Source organism: Passer domesticus, chromosome 3 (assembly GCF_036417665.1).
Source record: "Passer domesticus isolate bPasDom1 chromosome 3, bPasDom1.hap1, whole genome shotgun sequence".
Taxonomy (NCBI): Eukaryota; Metazoa; Chordata; class Aves; order Passeriformes; family Passeridae; genus Passer; species Passer domesticus.
In genome coordinates, this window is record NC_087476.1 from 110002943 (window position 1) to 110028359 (window position 25417).

Here is a 25417-nt window from a genome sequence, read left to right on the forward strand (position 1 = left end):
CCTGAAGCATGAACAAAATGGAGGTAGACAGGGCAAAAATGAATCATTGTTGATGAAAAAATCTGAAGGACATCTGACACATTTTCCCTTGTATGATAAGGAATATTTGGCTTGAAATTAAGAATGGGGAAAATGCAGCCAATTGAAAGATGTGCAATGCCCACAGCCTGTAAATATCCTACAACATAACCTCTCAAGGACAAGCACTCTGCACAAATCATCTTGCATAAAGGATAGATATAGATAAAATCCATAAAGACAGAACAAAGAACTTGTAGGAGAAAGCATAAAACAGCTGATAAATTAACTTCTCTGCAATGACTAAGAACAGAACTGAAAGAAGCCCTCAGCAATGCACTGCAAATTCAGAAAGAGGAACACACACAGAGTGTAGGACAACAGCTCCCAGACTCCACTGCTTGGATTCCTCTTCCTGGGGGCTTAGCCCCAACAAGACACAACTCCAGTTCCAGAAGACAGGTTTCAAAGTACTGGGACAGAACAAACCATCTTCTCCAAAGTGAGAGATTTCTCACCTCATTCATTTCACATCACACAGTCAGTTACTTTATCTGAATCCCACTGAGATTCCTTCATCTTAAGCTACAGACAAGCCAACACTATTCACTCAATGAATTCTTTCATGGTCATAATAGATGCTTAAGGTAAATCAGACAGAAGAAAGCATTGAATTAACTGTCCAGATAGGAAAGGATATGGTGGAGGCTTTCTTTTTGTTTTAACTATTTTTACTACCTTGGTTTCTATTGTGATCCATGTTGTCACCCCCCATGCCCCCACGACTTTTACCATTTAGTATGTCATAACCACTGCTTTAAAAAAAGAGTCAAAAGGATATGTTAAACACCAAAGATTTAAGTTTAAATCATGGAAAATGAGGATGAACACATTGATACAGGCTTGCAATTTTAATTTTTAAAAGGCCCCTACGGTGGGACTAGCTGTAGATGGCATCATGCTAATGCAAATGGAAAATAGGATTAAAAAAAAACCAAAACCACTTTAAATAAGTATGAATTCATACCATACACATGTACATACTTAATTTTCTACATTAGCTCTGTTTGAAACTATAAATCAAGTCTGTACTACTAAAAGTTCAGTATGTGCAACATTAACCCAATCAAAGCATTTTATAAATACAAGCTTCTTTTTAGTATTGCAACATACTTCACTACTTAACATACTGAAAAACAAGTTCTACATTTAAAATTCTGCTATAATAGTTCTATCTGCCAATTAAGACTACAAATGGAAAAATACTTGCTAATCTTTAACATCTTGAAAATGCAAATATATTTTATTTTTTGAAAAGAAACAATCTTGTTTATCCTACTGGTGCTTCTTTAGACATTTGAAGATACTACACTAACAAAATACAAACTTTGTAGTAAGCTTACAACATGTACTTCTCAGAGGCAAAAATAAAAAAAATCTGGTTTGTATTTATGAAGGAACATCCATTTATTATAAAACAAGATAAAAGATATTAGAATTAAGTTGAAACAAGGCAACATTAGAACAACCACTTTAGAGCTTTGTGAACGAAGTGTAGTTTTTAACTTGCAAATCCAGGTGAACGTAGCTCTTAACATGCTGTCCTCTTCTCTATAAATGGGATGAAGTAGAGAAGCAAAGCTTCAAGGTGTAAGGGTTGGAGCCATCTGTGAGGAGACAACACAGAACACACCGTGGGCACAGCTCTCCTGCTGATCCACCTCCCATCACCTGGCACGTTCACCAGTGCTGTGTGCTGCACACTCACACCTGCACTGGGGTTTGCCCTTTTCACATTGCAAGGGAAAGCTTTTCTGCTGTTACCAACTCTCCAAACTGAGATAAAACTGAAACTGTGAACAGTGTGTTATCCATATTATCTTCAAAAATATCCTGCTCCTAAGGTCCATTATTAAGGTGGACCAAAGGTGGGGGAATAGAAAAGATTTAACCTGTTAACAGTTCACAGGGAGACAAACTCCTAACAGTTAGAAGGAGGCAGTTTAAAATAATATTAGACACTGGCCTGGATTCACTATTATGTCTGGGAACACCTGGAAAAATTCAATTTAATTCTGTAAACTGTCTTAATTGTTCAGTGCAGATCTGGCCTGTTGTGTACTTGCTTAGCAGGTGAACTCACCCCACTCTATTCTTGGCATTTTGGAGCTAAATTCAGCTTGGCTTCACAATTTCTGGCTCTAAAGGGAACATGCTACAGGAGCAGTAAATTGAGAGTAGTGAGCTGAGTAACTTAAAGAATCCTCTGTTCCAGACATTGCAGATTTCTCTCTATTTATTGTGAAAGAATTACAGAAGGGTTTGGTTGGAAGGGATTATCACATTGGATCATCCCATTCCAGCCTCCTGCCTTGGGCAGGGATGCCACACACTAGACCAGGTTGTTCAGAGCCCCATCCAGCCTGGCCTTGAACACTTCCAGGGATGGGGCATCCACAGCTTCTCTGGACAACCTGTGCCAGTGCCTCACCAGCCTCACAGTCAGGAACATCTTCCTAACATCTAAAACCTAAATCTCTCTGAGTTTAAAACCCTTACCCCTTCTCCTATCACTATTTGCCCCTGTTGAAAGTCACTCTCCCTCTTTTTATAGGCCACCATAAGGTTATCCTGGAGCCTTCTCTTCTCCAAGCTCAACAGCCCCAGCTCTCTCAGCCTTTCCTCACAGGAGAGGTGCTCCAGCCCTCTGATCACTGTCTACCAGACACCCTCAACTACCAGAACCCTCAACTCCTTCTCCACAGGAAAAAAAATCCAGCAGTAAGATCAGGAAAATTTACTTACTTGGGACTCTTATCTGGTAGTGATTAAGTACAGTGAGAGCTTCCACTGCATCTGTCTTACATTCCCATTCCAACAGACCAGACAGTGTTTTGGCAGAAGCTGTCAAAATGAGAAACAAAAACGGGAAGGAGAGGATCAGTAATGGATACTCAGATCAAAACTGGAATCAAGGAACTTCCCAAACAGGTCTAATTTTACTTACGTTTTGGGTCAAACACTTTGTATTTAATAAAGCTGAGAACTTCATGATCCTCACATAACTGTCACAAAAATAAAATAAGATATAAAACTCCAGCAAAAGTGCACATAAACCAATTAGCAAAAATTTCAAGTTCCTGGAAGAGACACACAAAAAGGAAGATTCTGACTTTTTAAAAGAGTTTGCAAGAATTTAAGGCAAATAATTTAAAAAATATGTTTAGATTGGTATTCTAAAGAGTGACCATTCTGTAGTATGTAAAACAAGGCTCCTGTATCTGTGATATCACTGCTATCTCCAAAAACGTATTAATATAATAACAAGTTCTCCTTTTTAACATTCCTACTCCAGTACAGTAGCTCTGAAGTTGTTCATACAAGGACACCACTTGGGAATCAGAGTTCACTTTCAGACAGAGTTGGAAAAATATATTTTATTGAACTGAAAAAGAACTCACTGAACTGTCAGCAATCTTACCACTGCCTCCACTTAAAGAGGCCCAGTACTGCATGTTTTAAGCATCCAGAGTTCATTTAGGATACAACTGTGCCAAGGGTCCCAGATGCAAGCTGGTCTCCATGCCAAAACATCCTAGCAGCCATTACAGGGAGTCAGTAAATCCTTTGTGAGTTGTAGTCCTACTTTCAAGTATTTGGCTTTGTATCTTTTCCCTTTCATCCAAAAACCCCCTACATTAAGCTCCTCAATTTTATTTTCAAGATTTTGTTTGTCACATTAAAAAAATATAAATAAAAAAAATTGAGACAGTAACTCCAGAATTGTAAACATATCCAGATGGGCTATAAATATATTTTAAGGAACAGCTCTCTGCCAGTGGCTCTGCTACAAGCCTCCCAGTTACTTGTTTTTAAAAGCAGCACAAGTTAAAACCAGGACAGGGCCCAGAGAGCACTGCATGTCAGCCACTCCAAGTGCTTACCTTTACAAATGTTTCCTCAGTCACACACAGGGGAACATTGTAATAATGCAGCACACAGGAGGGTGGCTGGATGATGTTCTTGGATGCTTGGCCAGCACTGGTGAAGCGATTATTCTTACTCATGGCAAAATCCTTGTAACTACTCGTGCCATCCTCCAGTTCAAATATCTGGCTTGGAACTACTGAGTGCTGCTTGGAAACACTGGAATTTAAGGATAAAGTTTATTAAATAATTAAGACTATCATACTTTGCAGGTTATTATCTAACTAGAAAAGAGCTGATGCTTCTTGGTTTGGATTTGACACCTCCTTAAAAAATGCAGAAAGAATGGATAAGACACATTAGGGAATACAGTTTATCAGTGGCCAATCCATGTAATAATAATATGCCTTATGAACATAAATAAATAAAATTATAAATAGTAATAAATCTTAGAGTGGCTGGGGTTGAAAGGGACCTTAAAAATGATCTCCTTCCAACCCCCCTGCTATGGGCAGGAGCAGCTTCTACTAGAGCAGGTTGCTCAAATCCCATCCAACGTGGCCGTGAGCACTTCCAGGATGCCGTGGGGCATCCTCAGCTTCCCTGGGCAACCTGTGCCATTGCCTCACCACCCTCACAATAAAGAATTTCTTCCTCATATCTGACCTAAATTCACCCTCCTTCAGCTGAAAGCCAAAATAAACACTCGCAAATTGGAAATCATAACTCCAACAATGATAACAGAGTAGTGTGATATTGTCCCTTTGAAACCTCATTCCAACTGCCCACTGGTGGACTATTAATCTGATAAAACATATTTACCAGACATTGAGTCTCTTTCCAAACAGCTTGACATTATTGAGATGTGTGACCGCTCTTTCTACAGCGTATTCATCACCCATTTCAACCAGTGCTGTGCCTGGAATAGTCTTCATAAATTTCACCTAAGACAGATAAGGTAAAAAAAAATATATGTTGCAACAAAGAGCTCAACCAATAGTTTTACAAAACATTAGGATATATTTTTAGACAACCTCAGGCAGGCTTTTTCCAAAGCATTTGAAAGAACTATAGCAGTTTCCAAGTTTCTAATCAATTATGCCTTACCTTCTCAATGTTTCCATACAAGCAGAACAGGTTGAATACCCTTGAGCAGTTCATCTTGAGCTGATGCAACCCACTAACCATGACAACTGACCCAGAAGGATTTCCCCCGTGCATGTAAGAGGAGGATGCCTGAGGCAACGGATAAGCCACGAGTTCTGGAGTGTCCCGAGACCCCATCCGGTACCGGCTTGGCAAGGGCAGCAAAGGACCATGGGAGCCTAAGGAGATGAGAGACCATGGTTTTATGTTGTTTGAAATCATTTTCACTACTTAATCATGCATCAAAGCCCACATACATCATGTATATTTAAAGGAGGGGCAGAAGGTTACAGCAAATGCTGAAAAAAGATATTCCAGTAATTACAAAAATCATTATCTTCCCTGCAGCGTGGAAAATATTTGAACATAAATGTATCAGAGGAAATAATTAAAACCAACATTCAGAAATATTTCCATCTACATACAGAGCTACATGACACCAAGAAAGAATATTACAAAGTCGGGATAACAAACCAAAAGGAGTGAGACAGAGGTCAGGAGATGACACAGCTCTTTTTCCCAGAGACATGAGATGAAGTCAGAAGCCTGCCTTTCTACAAAATGCTCATTTGGAAGAAACAGGAATACTTAAACCTCCACACTAATGCAAAATGAAGTGGTCCTATTTTCCACTATAGATAAAGTGACAAGTTTCACTGAAATAGACAATTTCTTTTTTTTTTTTCCTTTTAGTGATGAGACACTTCTATTAAGCAATACCTCTGTTCATAGAAAACGTCAGTATAACAGACCAAGGGGGGAGGATCCCTGTTTTTCTGAGACAAAAATAACGTGAAACTCACATAAGCCAAGTATAAAAGGAACCTTTTGTCTTTTTTTTTTCCCCAGCAAAAAGCAGTAATGACAGGGAAAGAATAGTATAGGAGATGGACACATTACTTAAGGTAGAAGGATGTATCAGAAGAATGAAACATCGCTGAATCAAGGTGGGACTTGGAAATGCTAGAGATTTGAAGAACCTTTGGAAGGATGTCAACCTACATTGTAAAATATCATAAATACCATATCATAATACATAAATAAAGAGGCAAGACAAATCACATTGCATCTGACAGCTGAGAGAGTAACTAACAGAAAAGTCACATGTGAGTGGGAACATTTGTTTCTCCACCCTGAGGTCTTCACTCAGCACATGAAAGTGACAGCAGGTCTTGCCTTACAGAGAGCACTGGTAACAAACACAGTACTTTAGAGCACTGATTCCAAAACATAATTTCTCTACAGTCACACAGCTGTACCTTTTCTGAATTATGTAAATTAGAAGTGCAGGTGTCAACAATTCATAGCTTTGTATGCAAAAACATTAGAGCTCTCTGTTGTACCAAACCATTGCTTATGCCATGTTGCCATTTTCTAGAAGAAAACTCCTTTCCCAATCCAGATATCATTTTCTACCCATTGCCAGAGTGATGGCAACTGAAAGGAAACTTTCTTCCAAGGAATAAACCTGCAGAGCTGGATGCTTTGGGTGACAGGAAGAGGTGAGGCAATGAGTGCACATGGATTTCACTGAACCAGCAGTGTTTCAGAAGGCAGACTGACAGCACTGCAGGTGAACTGCTCATGCTGAAGGGAAACACAGCCAAGCATTGATTAAATATTTAGAATTCCACAGAGCATGTAAGAAATCATAACCAGCTGTCATCCCATGTTACTTACCATAGCCATCATGTCTAAAGGATGATGGGTGCTCTCCCAAAATAGCTTGTCTCTGCCGGCCCTTCCCTCTGTCTAATGTGGGAAGGGAAAGAAATCAGTTTAGTATGCACAACCAGGCACTTGATTTCTCCATTTAAGACACAAAGCTTCTAGTTAAGAAGTGAAAAAGTAATTTGAGTCCTTGTTAATTTTATAAATGATTTCTCATTCACTCTATGTCTAAAAATACAAGCTGTAGCCCTGGGACACCAAAATTAAAAGACTGCCATCTGTATAACAAATTGCACTTAAGTTGATTGGGGGCAGTGGCCAATGAGGAGATGCAGACATTTAAGGTTTATGGAGATACCCAATAGTTCTCCTAAACAGACATCACACATTAGTATAGAAAACACCATACAGCAGGATTTACCCATGTGTCTCTTAAAACAAATTTGAAATGCAGTACTTTTGAAAGACAGTACCTGAATCATAATATTAGCTTCAACAGCAACACATTTTCAAAGTGGGCTTCTTTCAAGAAGTTTCAGCATAAGCCAACAACAACCTGTATTACATGGTTTCATAATCAGTAAACAGAGAGCATTACATATGTGTACATATATATTTACAGAACACCTACTGATTTATGGGCGTGCTGAAAGGATTGTACATTGTGGCACTATCAGCAGCACATAACAGTTCAACTGAGGGAAAGTATCACTGAGTAATGCACTTAAACAACAGTCAATCCTTTAAGAAAACCCAGTTCTCTAGGATATAAAGTTAAGCAAGGGGTCTACATTAATGGAGGGAGCAATGCCTCACAGCCAAAGCTGTATTTTCCAATCAGATCCATGCTGCATGACAAAAAAAAAAACTAAACTTCCAGATTTCTTTATGGTAAGCAACAATTCTTTTCTTACAATAATAAAAAAAAAAAACACATTGAAAAGATGGGGCAAGGCATTTATCAGTTTACAACAATTCTCAGGAAATTTAAGTATGACTGCTGAAAAGAGTAACTCCAGCCCAATGCAGTTGGAGGTATTTTCCCCAAAAAACAGGAACTATTTGATTACACAACAGTGGTAGATGAAAACACATGTGGCCCTTTCTGCTCAGGATTTTGAGGCCAGGTTCCAAGTCAGATATTTACTTTGGCAGTAAAATCTGAAGAGAGAGCAGTCCTGAATACTTCCAAATATATAGAAGAAAGATTACTGTTGTCAAGTTTACTTTTCCACTCCCTTTTCAGGGTAACAGCTCTGGTTCTTGGCTTTAAAAAGCAAATGAGCAGTCAGATCAAGTATTTTGAGCATTTGAACTGTACGCAGTAATCATCTTTCAGAAAAATCAGTTTTGTAATTCCAATCTGCATAGCTAAATGCTTCGAAACTGCCCACAGTAAAAAAGTCAAGAATCACATTCTTCAAATAAAGAATTCTGTGAGAAAAGTTTGACAAATATTTCCTCCTCGTGGTGGTGCAAGTCTCTCCTTGCCCCATGCTTATTCCTTCTTTGAACAAAGCCCCTGGATTGTGCCAGTACAAATACTTGTGCAAACAAGCATTGAAACACAAGAACCAACCTGTGTTAAAAATAATACGAAAGAGAAGGTTCTTTATGATTTTGTTTAAGCTTGGGTTCCTTGATTTTTAGTTTTGTTTTTACATCAGGTCCTTGAATCACTGAGCAAGGTGGTATTACCACCAAAAGAAATGCTCCAAATGACAGTTTGAAATTTCTGGCTAAAGGCCAGTAGAATACTAAGTCAGGTGGGTTTATTTCATTCAGTCTAATGCAATATGAGTTCATAGCAGCCGGCACTGTTGGAAGTTTACTTTAGTGAAGAAAGACTATGGGCAATTTATTACCATAAAGAACTAAAAACACTTCTTAAAATAAATCATTAGTAAAATGCATTTCCTTCCTAACATTTGAAGGGCAGGTGTGAAATTCTGAAAGGATTTATTGGCATGTCTGTCCTTGGAATGAAATTCCTTTGTGATAAGACCTTTGCTGCAGTGAGAGCCCTACAGCTCAGGTCACACTATGTTCAAAACCCAAACAGTGCTGTTGCAAGAGTGAGCTGAAGGACAAATACATAAACTCTTTCAAAGAAAACCCCAACTCCTGGATTACTTTATGAGCAAAACTGCTCTGTATGTCTCTTTTCTCAAGTACATTTTACTGTTCAGTCAACAATTTATATTCCCATTGTCCACATAAATGGATGTGGATCACAGTAAATGAAAAATATTGCTACATACAATATGTAATGATTGAGATATATATATAAAATACAAGTCTTGGTTTTTTTCCTCTTATATGTAGTAGGGTGCTTATATATAGAGAATAGAGACAGTAATAAAAGAAAAACAAAAGAGCAGAGCTCTTGAAAAGAGCAAGCCACATCTATCCTCAGTTTTTCATTTTCCACTGTTTGCTCGAGTCTGGGGAAGTTTCAGTTCATACAGTCACACCTATCTGCAGATCAATCACACAATGCATTTAGATGCACAGTGTTACACATCAGCCTCCAAACACTGCAATGATCAAAAGATACAAGGATGAAATTAATCCTTTCAATTTTTCAAATTCAAACCTTTTGATTTTTTTTTCTTGCCCTTGGGTTTCTTCAGAATGCCTTTTTTTGACTGAAGAATTTGAGAAAAAAAATTGAATCCCAATACCAACAGTCATAATCTACAAGCTGCACCCAATACTGTAGCTCCCTTGTTAACTTTTTACAAGAACTTCATTTTGAAAAGCCAAGCCCTATGTTTTTAGTTGTACAACAGTTTCACAAGCCCAGTGTCTCTGCAGAATTATTCTGAAAGTGCAAATCTCTTGAGACAGCCATAGCCCTGGTTCTCATGGAGGCTTTGATAAGTAGATACTCTATCTTGGTCACATAGTCTTCACTTTTCTAACTTTACATTGAACATATTATTGTACATAGGTTACTGAACACTGCACTCAATAGTTACAGATTTTTGGTTATTTTAAAATAAACACTTAACAGGAGTTAGGCTAGACAGCAGTTTGACTGTACATATATAATCATAGTTTCCACTGACATGAGTTAAGCTCTGAGAATTTTACAGCTGAGTACTCAAGAGACAGTATGCCTGTACCAATTATGAATCTCCCTATTTTATTACTTAAGTATAGCTGAGGGGACTTATTGGTGTTGCACTGCTCAGTTCCAATTCTCTGCATAAAAGCACTGAACTTCCCTACTACTAAACAATATTTACATTGTTAAGTCTGAATGCAACTCTCACATACAGCAAGTAATAAAAAGATTACAATGTCAATGATATCAACAAGAGGTCCTTAATTTTGTAGGTTCTCAATTTTTCAGTGGTATTTTTAAGGGAAATAAGACCAGCATACATACAAACTTGAACAGAATGGGTACAGTCTATCATGTTATTCATCCCACACAAATCTGAAGTACTGAAAATGTCCTCCTTTAAAAACTTGTGGTGGTGGTGCATGCAGTATGCAGACAAGGTGAACTGCAAGTCTGAGGTTTTTCAGAGGGTTTTTTGTTTGTTTGGGTTTGGTTTTTTTTGCTGATGCCGATGTGGTGCATGATGAAGTGTAGAGTCAGCCTGCTGAAGTCCTCTATCCTTCTTAATGCCTTGTCCAACATAGGGGAAAAGAGTCCTTTCGAAGGAGAAGCAGTGTGCAAGTTTGTAGTTTATAAGGAATAGTCTGTGCCAGGTTTCCTCTCCTCCAAAGAGAGAGAGCTGCTTGGAGAAATGCAAGTCCTTGAGAACTGCGAAGGTGCTTGGAGGTGTGGGCTCCTTGTTGCACTAAGTGGCTCAAGCACAGGCAGTAGGGGGCACTAGGGCTCAGGGTTAATTCCCTGCGGTGGCACAGCCTCCAGCAGCACTGGCCTGCTTTGGAAGGACTGCTGCCACACAGCCTGACCGCGTGTGAAGGGCTGGCATTAGTACAGTCAAACAGCTACAGGGAGAATGGATCAGAACCTACCTCGGCGGCCCAGATATGGCTTAGTGTAGTCCCAGCTATCGTTGTCGTTCCTAATGACATTAAGTCGAGTTGGCTGTTCAAATAAAGTAAAAGTGAAAGAGGTTAAGCCTTGACTACATGTTTTGGGTTTTTTTTTTTTGAGTAAAATTAAAAGAGAAGGTCCAAGCATTACCCTTGCATATTCAATTTTTAGTGTGCAGCATCCTGCATAGATATCTGCTCCATTGAGTGCAGCCTTCGCCTTCTGGGCACAAAACACTGATTCAAATGTACACATCATGTTAAGGATCTTTTTCCCCAGGTGTCTCATTCACGTCCCTTTTATCTGATAGGGCCTTTTTACTTTTGTAGCCTGCAGGTATTTCACAATTGTATACACTACAAGAACTCCACAGAGACTTATCACATTAGTTACATCAAAAAGGATTAAGTGTACACCCTTTTTAGCTCATTAGCCAAAACCCCCCACATAACTAAAAGAGAGACTTGGAGTGAACAAATACTCATCTTACCTCAAAAAAAAAAATACAACAGGCAGATGCATGTACCAGGCTCCAACACCCAAGTGATTTCATGTGCTCCTCATAGTCCAAGATCAGTTTTGGGATTAGCAGAAAAATGTGCCTGAGCCTTGGCACATCACAACCCCTGACCTCACCAATACTCAATAAAATAGGGTGTCACAAAGCCTGAACTTTGCAGCAGAACAGACCTTTTGCACTATGTCTTGATACCATTTAATGACATTTTAGAAAAAGTCCAAAACAACAGAATGTGCTTGGGTTTTACCACATTCCTGCAGCCCAACTTCTTCCAAAGTGATGCAGGTTCACTGGGGAACTTAAAAATTAGGAAAGCCAGGTTTCCCAGATTTGTAAGAAACTGACACTGGCCAGAAATGGAGAAATAATGGGTAACTCAAGTAGCATTTAAATTTGAGCAAATTTTTGAGCCTTTCAGATAAGACTTTTATTGAAGCTCACTTTCCTTGCCACCCCCAACTGTTTACCTTGCTGCTGCATTACTTCACTCACATTTGTGAGTTTTCTTTCAATTGCTGGCTGGTTTCATTTTCAATAAAAAGCATATTACAGAATTTAATTCCAAGTACATAAGGATGGTAGTTTCTGAGTGTGGGCAGGACCCTCCCCACAACTTCCCTAATTTCTCACAAGATGAAGGATAACCCCCAATTGTGCAAGACATCTGATCCTGACAATTCCATTTATGACAAACTTAACATATACAGTAAGTCAAATTATTGTCTGTTAGGGCACTCAGTTTAAGTTTTCTACATAGATAAACAGCAATTAGTTTGATTTAATAGAAGTCAGGTAGTTCCCTTTGCCTGGAAAATCATCAAAGCAGCCATCACATTGATAGCATCTGAAATCACAAAATAATGCCAAATAATTTGGCAAATTTTGTCCAGATAACAGTTCAAAAATTGATGTAAATAAAGCTTGAGGAAGAGGGCTGTTAGAGTTTCATAAATTAAGGCCTAATCATGTCAGACTTTGGACTTCACAAACCACAGCAACACACCACAATTCTGAACATTCAACTGAATAACAACTTAAGGCTGCAAATAGAGCCAACAGTAGGATAATAGAGCAGGGAATTGCTTCAACACATGATGCTCAAGAATCAAGGTTAAGGATGCCTAATGAAGTCTTATGACTTTATGAAGTCAAAATAGTAAGACAAGCAGTACATTCTGGGACTATTTGAGAAGAGTCTGAAGAAGACAAACTGCACCTCTGCAATCCCTTACCTATTTCTTGAGTATAAACACAGGCAGAAGCCATGAAAATTCTGTGTACAAAAGTGCATATAAGGGGCTGTCAAATCTATTCTATAATTCATGTCTGCAATTATTAGGCCTGAGGGACTATAAACATGGTTATCAACCACTGTTGACAATGCCATTTTCCTAAAAAGATAGTATGTGCAAGTACTATATTATAGACATACAAAAGTTAGAAGTTACCATGTTTTAGACAGAAATTAAGAAATTATTTGGTCTCAAAATCACATGGTATTTTTCTGACATTTGCATGTTAAACCATTTGGAGTCAAGAACCTACAGGGAAAAAAAATCACACTCAAAAAGGATATTCAACCATGGCTTGTATTCCATTTCTCTTGAATATAACAATGCGCTGAACTTTTCCAACAGGGTTGCACACAGTGTACAAAACATCCTAAGGAAGAAGAAAAAAAAATTAGATGTGAAATTCTAATCACTTATGGTCCATAGAACATTCTCCTGCAGTGGCATTTAACTGCCAAAAAGCAAAGAAAAGGACTGTTAACTTTCCATTTCTTATTTCCCCCTCTACAATTAATACATTCACCATTTTTATTGATCAGTATACTACAGGCAATCAAATCTGAAAAACAGGAAAAGACTTCTATAAGAAGTACTCAAGCAAATACTGGTTTAACAAGTATTTTCAGCTGTGTCAAAACCCAGTAACTGCATCCATGTCCCAAGCTCTGCTACCTTTGAAGCATTAGTATTTCTACCACAGCAGAGACAAAGTGACACTTGTAGTTGTAACACATTCCGTAGGTTTCCAGCAGCTGAACTCATGTTCTTTTTCTGAGTAACTGGGAACACTTCAAAGTGTAAACTCAGCTCATCAAAATGAGAATTTCAACAGTTTTCATCCACCTGAGGCAAGTGAGGGCTATGCTCCTTCCTTTCTTTTTATCTAAACCGAATACCAGCACAATTATCATTCCAAGATTTTGGTGTACATCCTCAGCTTTTTTGGGGGTCAGGAGGGAGAAGTGGCAAAGGAGGTAGGTATAATATTTATTATGTTTTGCAGAGTAGAGAAGCAACTGGGAGGCAAAGGAGTAGGGGGCATGTGGATTTCTTAAAACTAAAACAAACACAGCCCACACAGCCTGAACCCATAAAAAATAAGACCTGTGAGATCATTTACAGCATGCTTGGCAGTACAAAAGGCTACCCACCATCCCTCCTGTTTGGGAGCAAAGATTCCTAGAAACTTTCCAGCTCCAGGTGACATTAATTTTTTCATATGACTTTCCTTCATAATTTGTCCCTCAAAAAATATCTTCACAGCCACTTAATTAAAACAAAAAAATTGTCTTTCAAAACATAAGGTCTACTCAAAACCCTATCAGTGTCATTAGCCAGCAGTCACACACACAGCTGGATTTTTTAATTATGTTTCATAATTCAGCTACTTTATATTACCAAATCAATCAAGTGGTTCACCAGACACAATAATGAGGGCTATTTATTAATAATTTAAGCACTTGTATTATATTCATACTGGAATATCATAATTCGGTTGCCAAGGTACACCACACCTTCCTGATCCATGTGAACAGACAAATATCTGAAAAATATTTGAACAGACAAATATCTGAAAAAATTCTGCCCACACGTAAGAAAACTGAACTTCAAAGACCTACATGACATCTTGGGCAAAACTCTTCAAAACACCAACACCCCCTATCACATAGGGAGGAAAAGCAATTAGGAATTAAATACAGTTAATTTGCCTTCTTGCTGTTACAGCCCTCAAAAAAAAAAAAGAAAAATGTTCTGTGAGAGAGAGATGACCAGAATTGTAATTTTGCTTCTGCCACAATTTTTTCAGCACAATTTTGCTTCTGCCACAAGAGGCCTTTGAACAGACCAATTTCTCTCCAAAAACTTGATCTTGTTTTTAAAGTAAAGCTCTTAAAAACTTTACAACAGTTTACTGCAGATGTTCAGACTTGCCACTTTAATCTGGTTGCAATTTTTAATCTCTTTTTTCTAAATGTAGTTCAAACTTAAGAAGAGTGTTGAAGGAGAAGTAGTATTGGGCTTTGTGTCTTTTTTTTTTTTTTGAGAGGGTAGGGTGTTTTGTTGATTTTTGTTTTCTTTTGTTGGGGGTGGGTTTTTAAAATAATGCAGACTTTGCCTGAGGCATTCTTAAATTAACTAGTTTCTAACCCACTGGACAAGTGCAAAATGTGTATTTTTCTCACCACATTTTTAGCTGTTATGGGCACAGCTGCTCTCCCCAGTTGCTGTGACTATGCTGCCTCCAATGAGCTCTGCTGCCTGCCAGTAATTCTGGAAATCTGCCTGCTCCCAGCACTCATTTGAATATGCTAAAGAAACAGCTGGGGGCAGTGGGAAGGAAGAGGTTGGGGGTGGGTTGTTTGTTTTTAAAAGGGAGCTACTGTGCCAGAGGCTTCATCCTCAGAATTCCCATGGAATTCTCCTAGCCCAGAGCCAGGCTTCTGCTCCCAGTTTCTTCAAGCATCCACGTTCAACTCAGCAGCTCGGGCAAGGCAAATTTAAAATGCATGAATGAAACAGAGTTTCCAAAATTTGTATTTCAGTCATGTGCAAAGAATACTTTAACTCAGTCAGTGGATTTGTTCACACAGCTCAGAGCAGGTTTGTTTTTAAACACTAAAAAGCAATTCATACCACAGCATGATTTTCTATAAAGAAAATTGACAGGGAAAACAAAATTCATCACCCACTGATGAATCAACAGACAAAAAGCTACTGATACTCTCAAGACAGTGAAAGCAGAAAGCATGGTGTGGAACTGACTACTTGAGGTAATTTCAGGAATACTAAGTCGCAGACTATTTGCTTTCATAATATACAGCACATTAAATAAAACTTAATGCTTGCATTAAGTTACTTGGTTCCACACACCCCAAACACTTTGACTGATCCATACCATCCTACATCCCTAAGAAAAGTGACTCATACTTGTGTCATAGTACACAATTTAAATTTTTTTCCTGAAATATTTCTGTGCAATTTAACATCTACTGTAAAATCTCCTGTGAAAAATATAAGCATTTAATGCATGATAAAACATAAATGCTTAAATAACAACAGAAAAAAACCCCTGTGTCTTGAAAAACCATGTACACGTGTCATTAACAAATGGCAATAAATTAGGATGCAACTGTATAAATGGTACAACTTCAAATACTAAAAAGGAAAATACGTTGGTCCAAACAAAAGTGAGGAAGATTCCATCAAACTGGAGTTGATCATGAGAAGATGAAGGTTTTTGCCTTTCCACAAAGGAAATACTTAAGAAGAACTGCAATAAAATAATCCTTCCCTACTGTAAAAAATCCTTGCTCTTTAAACATACATCACTCAGAGCCTAAAGGCTCAATAACAATCTTGATGTTGTGGCAACACATTTGGAGATATTCCAGAAGCATGCAGCAACTTAAACATTTCAAAATCCTCACTTCCAAAGCCTTCAAACGTGTTGCAAATCAGCTGCATGAGACTGAATCCTCTTGAAACACCTTTATTTAAGAACATGTGTGTTACCTATGTGAATATACAAAAAAATAATCAAAAGAAGAAGACAAACATACCACTGTAATTGGGTAGAGAGGATTCTGAATTGACAAGAGGAGAACTTTATTCCCACCAGATGGGTCATCGGTGTTCCCTGGCCGAGTGATCCTCTTGCTTGTGGAGTAGTTGAAGAAGGCCTGCTGCCCAGCAATGTACACAGGCTCATCTGCTGCAAAGGTCACACATTTCTTTGCACTCTCCACGTTTTCAAACTCCACCAGAGCCTGGCGCTTGAACGGCATCATCATGACATAGCTGGTGAGGGAAACATCACACTCAGGCTTCCTGCTCACTCAAAACAACCCCCAGGTCCCAGGATGGTCATTTATGACATGTTTCTCACCAAACCATTCCCAACAAAGACATACCATATGGTTCCAAACTTCTCAAGAGCTTCCACGAGATCTGCTTCCACGACAGATTCACACAGCCCTCGCACATGGACGACAGGAGAAACAGAGACTTTGTGATGACTTCCCCCAGCATCCTAGCAACAAAATGACATTTTAAAATTCAGCACAGAGCAAGGAACACTCCTATCATTAATTAAACTTAAATACTTCGTAGACACTACACCGGGTCCAGAAGCAGCCATCTAAATGCACAATCTAAGCAAGTGTTAAATAATTCAACTTTTCTTTCCAAATGGATTGCCAAGTGCAGTTCCTGAAGTCTACTTAAAATAAAAAGCTTTTCAGATTTAATTAATGTGTTTGCACACACAGGATTTTTCTTGTATTAAAAAAAAAAACCCAGCCATTTAACATTGATTGAATTGCAGGAGGTCTTACACACACCCTATTCATTAGGAGCATAAAAAAAAATTAGGACATGTCCAACAGCTAAAATATTTCTGACACTCTGCTTGCTGATGCCGGGTTTTTTTGAGACAAGCTGGGAGAATAAAGAAGCAAGAACAAACAAGGGCCATCCCTCATTGTAAACTGAACACAAATTGAGAATTTTTCCAATGCTCCACAATGCAAGAAAATGCCAGCTCTGGATTATGGTTGAAAGAAACTCAGCCTCCCTTCTAATTCTGAACACACATGTTTTTAAAAACTCACAATTTCAGTACATATGGGGCTTTTTTACCCCAAGGCTGACCACTATTAATGGATCCAGACATCATACATTAGCACACAGAGTTCCCACCATAAATATTTTTCAGAGCTACTTTCAGACAGGCTCAATTCTGTGCAGCTGAAGAATTTGGGTTGGGATCAGCTCATCTTTCCATGAAAACCCTGAAGTAAGGCTGAAATTTACCTTAAATATTCTAGGACACAGAGGATTTAAAAAAAAAAAAAAGTAAGCCAATAATGAGAGAGGATAAAAAAAAAAGATTAGAGATAATAAAGGGCACATAAAATATACTGTGAATACCCAGCACCCAAATTTCATATTTGTTACAGCACTGTGAAGTTGATGTACTCAAATTTAGTGACTACATCAATGTGTTCCCATCTAACAGATCAAGTCTTGTTGTTTTTTCACTTAAGCAGCAGCACATCTTCTGGAACTTGAGAGAGATTCTCATTTGTAGCACAAAGGAGCATTGAGCTCCACTAATTAAGTAACCACAATGATTGCTGTTACTGTTAGACATTCCTCTCTTCTCTGTCCATTTGAACTACAGATGCCAGGAGAAAACACATTCCAGATAACTACAAATTGAGTCTTGTGTGTTTAACTCCTGTGGTTCCATGTACAGTTCTCACTAAACAATTACAGATTTTTTTCTTTAAATCAAGGATTTGACCATTCTGTTTGACTCAAAAAACAGCACTTCAGGCTTCCTCAGATGTCAGAATAATCAGATGTGTAATATTTTAAGCTTACCTTATATTTTATTTGTTTGCAGTAGGAAAGCATTTTAAGTGGCAACACATTTCTTTGAATAAGAAGTGTGGCAATGCTGGGAAAACACTGCTGGTGATATTTGTATAAGTTACCTTGTATCCTGAATCAATCAGCTCCCATGTACAGCAGGAGCAGTGATCAAAGTAGTCAGGAAAGGTTAATACTTTGAACTGCAAATGCTTAGGCAATTGCAAAAGGAACAGAACTACAGAGAGATTTTATTTTCAGCTTGTATGTTCCTAACCCACATACTCACTTTTCAAAGCTGAAAAAAGCACCTGAGGAAATCTTCAAGAGAAAACTAACAATAACTACCACTTTTTCCTGCAAACCCCATTACTCTGAGATGTTGAAATAACAGGCACCTTTACTTTATTTACAGTCTACAAAACAATTAAAAATGATTACATCAATTATTCATTGCCCTGCATACTTGCTACTATATTAAGATCCCAGTTAGTGCCAGGGGGATGCATTTCCTTTTAGGTTTCTTTAATACACTCAAGAAATCTCATCTAATATTATCTGTGTCTGATCCCATGGTGAATACAAGGAATGATTTGCTCACTGAGGCAGACTCACCACAAGGAATAGTTACTAGCAACTTAGTACTTGCTACTTACTACCTTTTTGAACTAATATCTCCATAAATCACATCAAGCTTTTCAGAGAATGGATACTCAGAAGAGTATTTCACTCTCCCTCCCCTTCCCAGCTCAAACTTCTGTTTAGGTTCAGTTGATGTTTCTTAGTTATGCACATCCCTTTGTATTTTTATCTACCAGCAGGTACTAGCAGATACAAATCTTTCCAATAGTGCAAATTGTCTCCAAAATTATGACCTCTACACTTGCATCTTCAAATCCTTTATCCACGAGTTACATGAACTGGTGTCTGCACTTCTGCAGAATATCAACAAATACAAATTTTGCTTTGTGTTATCGTTAAAGCAACGTTTGGCTTTCCAAACCCAAAAACATCATACAGAAGACATTCTTTTAGCAAGGTTTAGCAAGAGACTTAGAAAGAACCAAAACCTGCCATTATAGCAACCTGTGCAGAAGCTCAAGAAGCATGGAATTTAAAAAAAAAAAAAAAAAAAAAACAAAAAACAAACAAACAAAAAACTCCTGAAAACAAAACAACAAAAAAAACTCAATCCACACACCCCCCCCAAAAAAAAAACCCCAAACACAAACGAGTGATACCTTGGCCACCTGCCACAAACTTAAGAACTTACCTACAGAGACTTTCAGAACCACTTTTATTCACATAAAACCACTGAGGTGAGCAAATCAGAGACTCTAGCCAGCAGCAGTGAACAGCAGCACAAGAACCAAGCACAAATCAGTCCTGAGCCAAGAAGCCCCAAACACTCACAGAGCACATGGGGTGGTGAAGGATGGGGACACGTGCCACAGGTGCAAGACAAGTCTTCACAAAGGGCAGACACACATTTTATTGTCAAACAAGTTTTGCAGCTACAAAGCTGCAGTATCAAGCAATTCTAGAATGACCCTGGGTTTCCTCTAGAAGCAGAAATAAAACCACCAGACCACATGAAAATCAAACGTGTCTGCAGAGTGTAAAGTGTACCGCTAAGGTCAGAACATTCACAGCTCATCCAGCTGCTGCTGGAATTTCTCCCCGGAGAAGAACAATGCAGGATTTTGACCAAGATCTCACAGCTACTGTATCTTGAAGGCTCCATGTGCTACAGTTGGCACACAGACAAAGGTTACATCAAAGCATCTGCTCACACACTGACTAACAACCACCAGTATTTCTCTGCCTACAAAGGAGTCTTTCAGTAACTCAGCTCCCATGAGAGCACAAAAGCCCCGTGCAAAACTCCCACACCACACTTGCACTCCACCAAAGCCAGGAGAACAGAGTAGCCAATGCTATGGCTGGACCATTAATAAATATATATGAGATAGATATATATATATCTCTTAAGGGGATTTGAAAGCTCAGTAATGATTTCTTGAAGAATCATTAGGCTGGACAGAAAATGCAGTTAATTGAAGTAGAAAATGGAACAGACTTCCTGCTCGAGACCAGTAACAAGGACAGAAAAGGTTTCCCTCAAGAAAGAAAGCAGGAACATAAAAATCCTTGCCCTGAAACAAAGCTGAGGCACAAAGGGAAGCACTGACATATGCAAGCAGATAAAGTAGAAACAAGTGACTTCACACACCTAAGACTGCAACAGAAGCAGCTTCAAAGAACGGCTGTGGCATTTTAACATCCATTTCTTGGTGACCTACATACCTCTAAAACATATCGATGGTTCCTTGCCAACTAATTAGTTTGCCAGTCCAAAAAGGAAGAAAGTCATCATGGGCTGTATGATTAGAAAATTCTAATCTGCATTTGATGAGCAAGACATGGAATGATCCATGTCTTGCTCATCAAATCCAGATTAGAATTTTCTCACCTACTGTTTGCACAAAAACGTGTCCTTTATCCTTTCTGCAGACACTTTGCAGTCAGTACACTCATATTAGCCCTATTAATTTGTACTACCTTTTTTTGAGCATCTGTTTCTTTGTCTTTCACTATTTACCTCCTCCATCTCTCTTTTCTCCCCTCACTGCAAATGGATGGCACTTCTCCTTCATATTCCCTCTGCCAAGTACCTAAATATACTCTTACTCAGTTTTCTCACCTTTTAGATTATCTTATTCACTCCCAACATTCTCCTCTCTCTGCACCCCTCTTAACTGGTCTGAAATTTGTTTTACAGATAAAACAGAACTGGTGGTGGGTGGGGAGAAGTGTCTCAGAAGGACCAAGCAGACAAGACTAAGTTAAGGCTCCATGGCAGTGGAATAATGTATCAGTTTTGTATATCCTGGATTTGTGCTTTTTTAATTGTTGTTGGCTGGTTTAGGGGCCTGTGGGGCAGGGCTACACAGAAGAAGGGGATTAAAATTAATCACACCCCATGCTCTGGAAGGCAATTTAGTTTTGTTTTGAATGAGGAGTTTAGGTATCATTTCTGTTTGTTTAATGCATCTCTACCACTGTGTCCTTTCAACTATTTCAACTGCTACAGAAAGAATGGCTGCACTATGACCCCTTCTGTTAACTCTGAATTTGACCTGAAATGTTCAGGTATTTGGACCATATCATTGTCCCATGTCCCTTCCAACTGAAACAGTCTATTCTATTTCCCCCTCTGCTCATGACAACCTGAATATCCTTAAAAATACATATAAATAAATAAATAAAGCCAAGCAAACATCATCCCAAACCAAAATGCTACACAACACAACACCATCAGGAGAGTCAACCTGAGATACTGGAAGAAGAACCAGCCTGAAGGCAATGTTTTGGATTTATTTTTTTTTTTTTAAGGAGGACAAAGGAAGCAAGATGATTTACATTTATTCAAAACCAGCTTCTAGGATGGAGTTCATTGAAGAAATGGACAAGTCAGTGCAAAATAGGTGAAGATCTGAACTCACTACATTTAGCTGCTGTTACCACACTGCCTGTGTTAGACACGAAGCAACTGAGTTGCAAGGAGAGCTGCTTTCCATTTAGCACGCAGGAGGTTTCAACAGAGTGGCTGAGAAGCTGCAAGATCACATCCCTGTTTTACCTTGCAGCAGCTGATAGCTGTGTTTGTGTGTTCAGACACCACATCTCACTTCCCCAGCTGTAAGAACAGAGATAACAGATCTTCCTGACTTCACAAGAATGCTCAGGAGTAGCTATGTCAGAGACGGTGAGGGAAGTGAATGCTACAGGTGGTACAAATATGACATTAATCCATAAAACCAACATTTAAGGGAGGGACAGGGGATGGAGCTGAAAGGCCCTCAGAATTCCCTTAAACACAGCTCTCAGCCCACATTACCCCAGTGTCCTGACCCTCTGCTACGCTGCAATTCTGATTCCTCTGACAGGGCTTCACCACCACTCAACACTGCTTCTGTAAAGGTCATTCCTCCAAATCACACTCTCTCCCACTGAATGCTTCTGCAGGAACACATCCTGCTCCTTTTCCCTGGTCAACATCCTGGTCTGGTCCTGGCTCTCCTGGCTCCTCAGCCATGAAGCAGAGGGTACACCTCTGGCTTAGGAGAAGTCTCCCCACAAGTGGGAAACAGAGAAAAACAAAGAGCAAAATAAATGTTGGATTCCCTCTGGATCTCACATAGAGATTTCTATGCACCCTTTTAAAAAATCAAACCAAAAGAAACCCCACAACAACAAAAGACACAAAACAAAACAAAAAAATAGAGGCATGAAGGGCTTCTTCAGCCAAATGCAACAATCCCAGAACAGGAAAGGAAACGGCCACGACAATAAATACAGCCCAGGAGGGTGACCCACCAACCTGCCAGAGGAGTCCTAGCACAAAAGAGCTTTTATACAAGGGCACATAACCCATGAGTGTACAGTTCACTGATATTCCACTGCACATGTGAGGGAAAAATAAATTAAAATAAAACTTTAAAATAATTAGGGAAAAAAAAACAACAAATCATATGGCTGCCAGACTCATATAACTCTTTTCCCTGATCATCCATTTCTTATCATCATTTTGCCATAATTTCCCATTTCTCCTCCAAATTCCCCATTCATTATAGTTCTTCCTCCTTATTTTTCTGCTCTCTTCTGAGAAATCCAGGACACTTGCACTTCTTCCCTCCCCTCAGCCTACCTTCATCTTATATGTCTGAACCACATACAACTTTTATAAGCTGAGAACATTTCCCTGCAGAGGAATCAGTAAGATACATTACAGAATATGTAAGTTTCCTGCACATTTTTGTATCTGTTAGAGAGAAGAAAACATGAAAATTCACATTAACTAACTCGACTTAATAGAAGTTGGCATTTTGCTATTAAAAGCTTCACATAAAATTACTAACAAAAGCACTAGGTCATTCACTTTTCCTATCTGCATTTGATGTTACAGCTTATGCTTAAGAAACCAGTTTCACCTCCAGCACCAAGACAACTCCTGCCTCCCCAACACTGAATCTGTGAATACAGTTTTGCCAATAAATTGTCAATGGCAGTGCCACTGCCACAACCAGCTGCTGAAAACCCCTCCTGTTCTTGACTTGCTGCACGTTTGTTTCAGTTTCCTCACTCACAAGCCTCAGCACATGCCATACTTGAGATGCAAAAGGTGAAGTCACATACCCCATGGTGTCATTACCATGAAGGGTAAACTTGAGTAAACTGAGACATTGAGACATCATGGAGACACTCTGAGCCAGAGCCCAGAAAGAAGGAAAAAGAGACATATAAGAACCAGTTGATTTCATAAAGGTGCAGAAAAGAGGAAAGGCAAAAGCAGAATTTCCTTTCTGCTTGAAACACTGCATGGCATTCAGCTCTCCTACACGACAAACCTCCCAGATAACTTAAGCAAGTATAAGGATTTCTTCCAGCACTGGCCTTTAAGACAGAGCACATTATTAAGTCTTCACCAGACGATGCTCTGTCACAAGAAACTTGAGAGTTAAAACAGTTCTCTCCGGAAATTTAATTTGTTACAGTTTATCAGGAAACTATTGTAATAACGTGCTGCTTTGGGCTAGGGCAAAACTAATTTTCTCCACAGCAGTATGGGCAATATTTTGGATCCGTGCTCGAAACAGTGTTGATAATACAGAGGTTTTCCTTCCTGCTGAGTAAGAATCAAGCCTTTCTCTGCTTCTCCTGTGGCTCCACATGTGAGCACAGCCGAGACAGTGACCCCAAGTGACCTAAGGGATATCCCAGACCCTATGGAATCCCACTCAGCATATAAAGTGGGGGAAGAAGGAAGGAGAGCAGGATTTTCCTCACTTGTACCCTTTTGATTCCCTCCCCCATCGGCCCGGGCAGGAGTCAGCTGTGCAGTGCTTGGTTGCAGGAGAGGGTTAAACCACGACAATAAATTCAGCAGGCACCTTCTCTATCAATAGATTTAACTGATAGAGAAATGGTAGCAGCAAATGCTCCCTCATTAACTCATCCCAGTGATAAGCAAGTTCATTTTAACAAATCACAAAACGAGCTTTGACATTAAATCAATGTTGTTTTCTTGATTTGGCTTATTCAAATAAGAAACAGAAAGAGCCATCAAGGAGAAAAATGGTTGTAATCAGATGGACAATTAGATAAGGAATCAAACAGCAGACAGAAAAGCCTCGGTAGCTCAAATTTATGGGTCAAGGACTACGTTGATATTCAGATGCAAACTCACGAGAAAAAGGAAAGGTACGTAGCAAAAAAAAAAAAAAAAAAAAAAAAAAAAAAAAAAAAGACCAAAGTGAACCATCGCGCTAATAGCAGAGGGAGGGAGAAAGCAGAATTAGAAATTGATTTTAAAAGGAGGCAGTGGTTTAAGATCAGCCCTAAGGCCGTGTGGCGCCAGACACAAAGGTGGGACGGAGGATGGAAGGAGCCCTCGGCCGCGGTTTCAGCCCCCCCGCTCGGTGTTTCCATAGCTACGCTCAGCAACAGGGCCGGCTCCAAACTTGCAATGGCGATACCCCGAGAGCGCCCAGCTGCCCGCGGAACAGGGCGAGCCCGCGCTCCCTCACCCACCTCCCGCACACCACCCGCCCCTCAGCCGCCGGCCCGGCCCTGCCCGCGGCCGGCCACGAACAAGCGCACGGGGGCCGGAGCCCCCGCCATTCCCACCCCGCCGGAAGCGCCTCCATGCCTGGGAAGCGGGCAGAGGGCCCGGCCCCGGGCAGGCCCCGCGGCCGCGGGAAGCCCCCCGGCCCTCCCCGAGCACGGCCCCCTGCCCGCCGGGGGCGCCGGGGGCGGCCGCGGCCTCGCCCGCGGTAGGGGCGGGGCGGGGCGGGGCGGGTCCCCTCCCCCCGCCGGCAGCCTGAGGGGAGCCGCCCCCTGCCCCCGGCCCCGCGTCCCTCACCCCGCCCGAGAAGCCGCCGCCGCCGCCGCGCGATGCCGGGGGCTTGTCCCGCCGGCCCTCGCTCTCCTCCGCGCCGCTGTACTCGATCTCGCCTTCCTCGGCAGCGGCGCTGGGCTTCAGCCGCTTGGCCTGGCTCTCGTAGGCGCCGTCTTCCTCCTCCTCCTCCTCTTCCTCCTCGTACCGCTCTCCGGACGACGGCGACGACATGTCCGCGGGCGGGAAGGGGCTGCCGGCGGCGGAGGCGGCGCGGGAGCGGGGACGGAGCCGGCGGCGGCACCGAGCCCGAGCGATGCTCTGTGCCCGGCCCCCGCACACGGCCCGCCCCGCGCCGGCACACGGATCCGCCTCCCCGCCCGCCGCAGGCGCCGCGATTGGCTCCAAGCCGAGGAGGGACCGGGCGCGCTGCGGCGATTGGCTAATAATCGTGTCCATCAGGCAGCAGCGCGGTTCGATTGGACGGGGAGCACGCCCGTCACCGCGCTGTGTGGCCGCCTCGGCCCCGCCCCCTCGCCGCGGTGCCTGAGGGC

At 40.5% G+C, this 25417-nt stretch overlaps 1 protein-coding gene across 1 annotated transcript; it reads right to left on the minus strand.

The window, feature by feature from the left end:
- Nucleotides 1–856: 856 nt before the first annotated feature.
- HNRNPLL (heterogeneous nuclear ribonucleoprotein L like) lies at nucleotides 857–25210 on the minus strand. Its single transcript, XM_064415065.1, has 13 exons — nucleotides 24891–25210; nucleotides 16504–16622; nucleotides 16153–16390; nucleotides 12875–12962; nucleotides 10931–11025; nucleotides 10759–10831; nucleotides 6772–6843; nucleotides 5053–5270; nucleotides 4768–4889; nucleotides 3963–4164; nucleotides 3026–3083; nucleotides 2824–2922; nucleotides 857–1685 (listed from the first exon to the last, which is right to left on the minus strand). Exons 1-13 carry the CDS (start codon nucleotides 25095–25097, stop codon nucleotides 1630–1632), a joined length of 1647 nt encoding a protein of 548 aa, XP_064271135.1. The 5' UTR covers nucleotides 25098–25210; the 3' UTR covers nucleotides 857–1629.
- Between the last annotated feature and the right edge of the window lie 207 nt (nucleotides 25211–25417).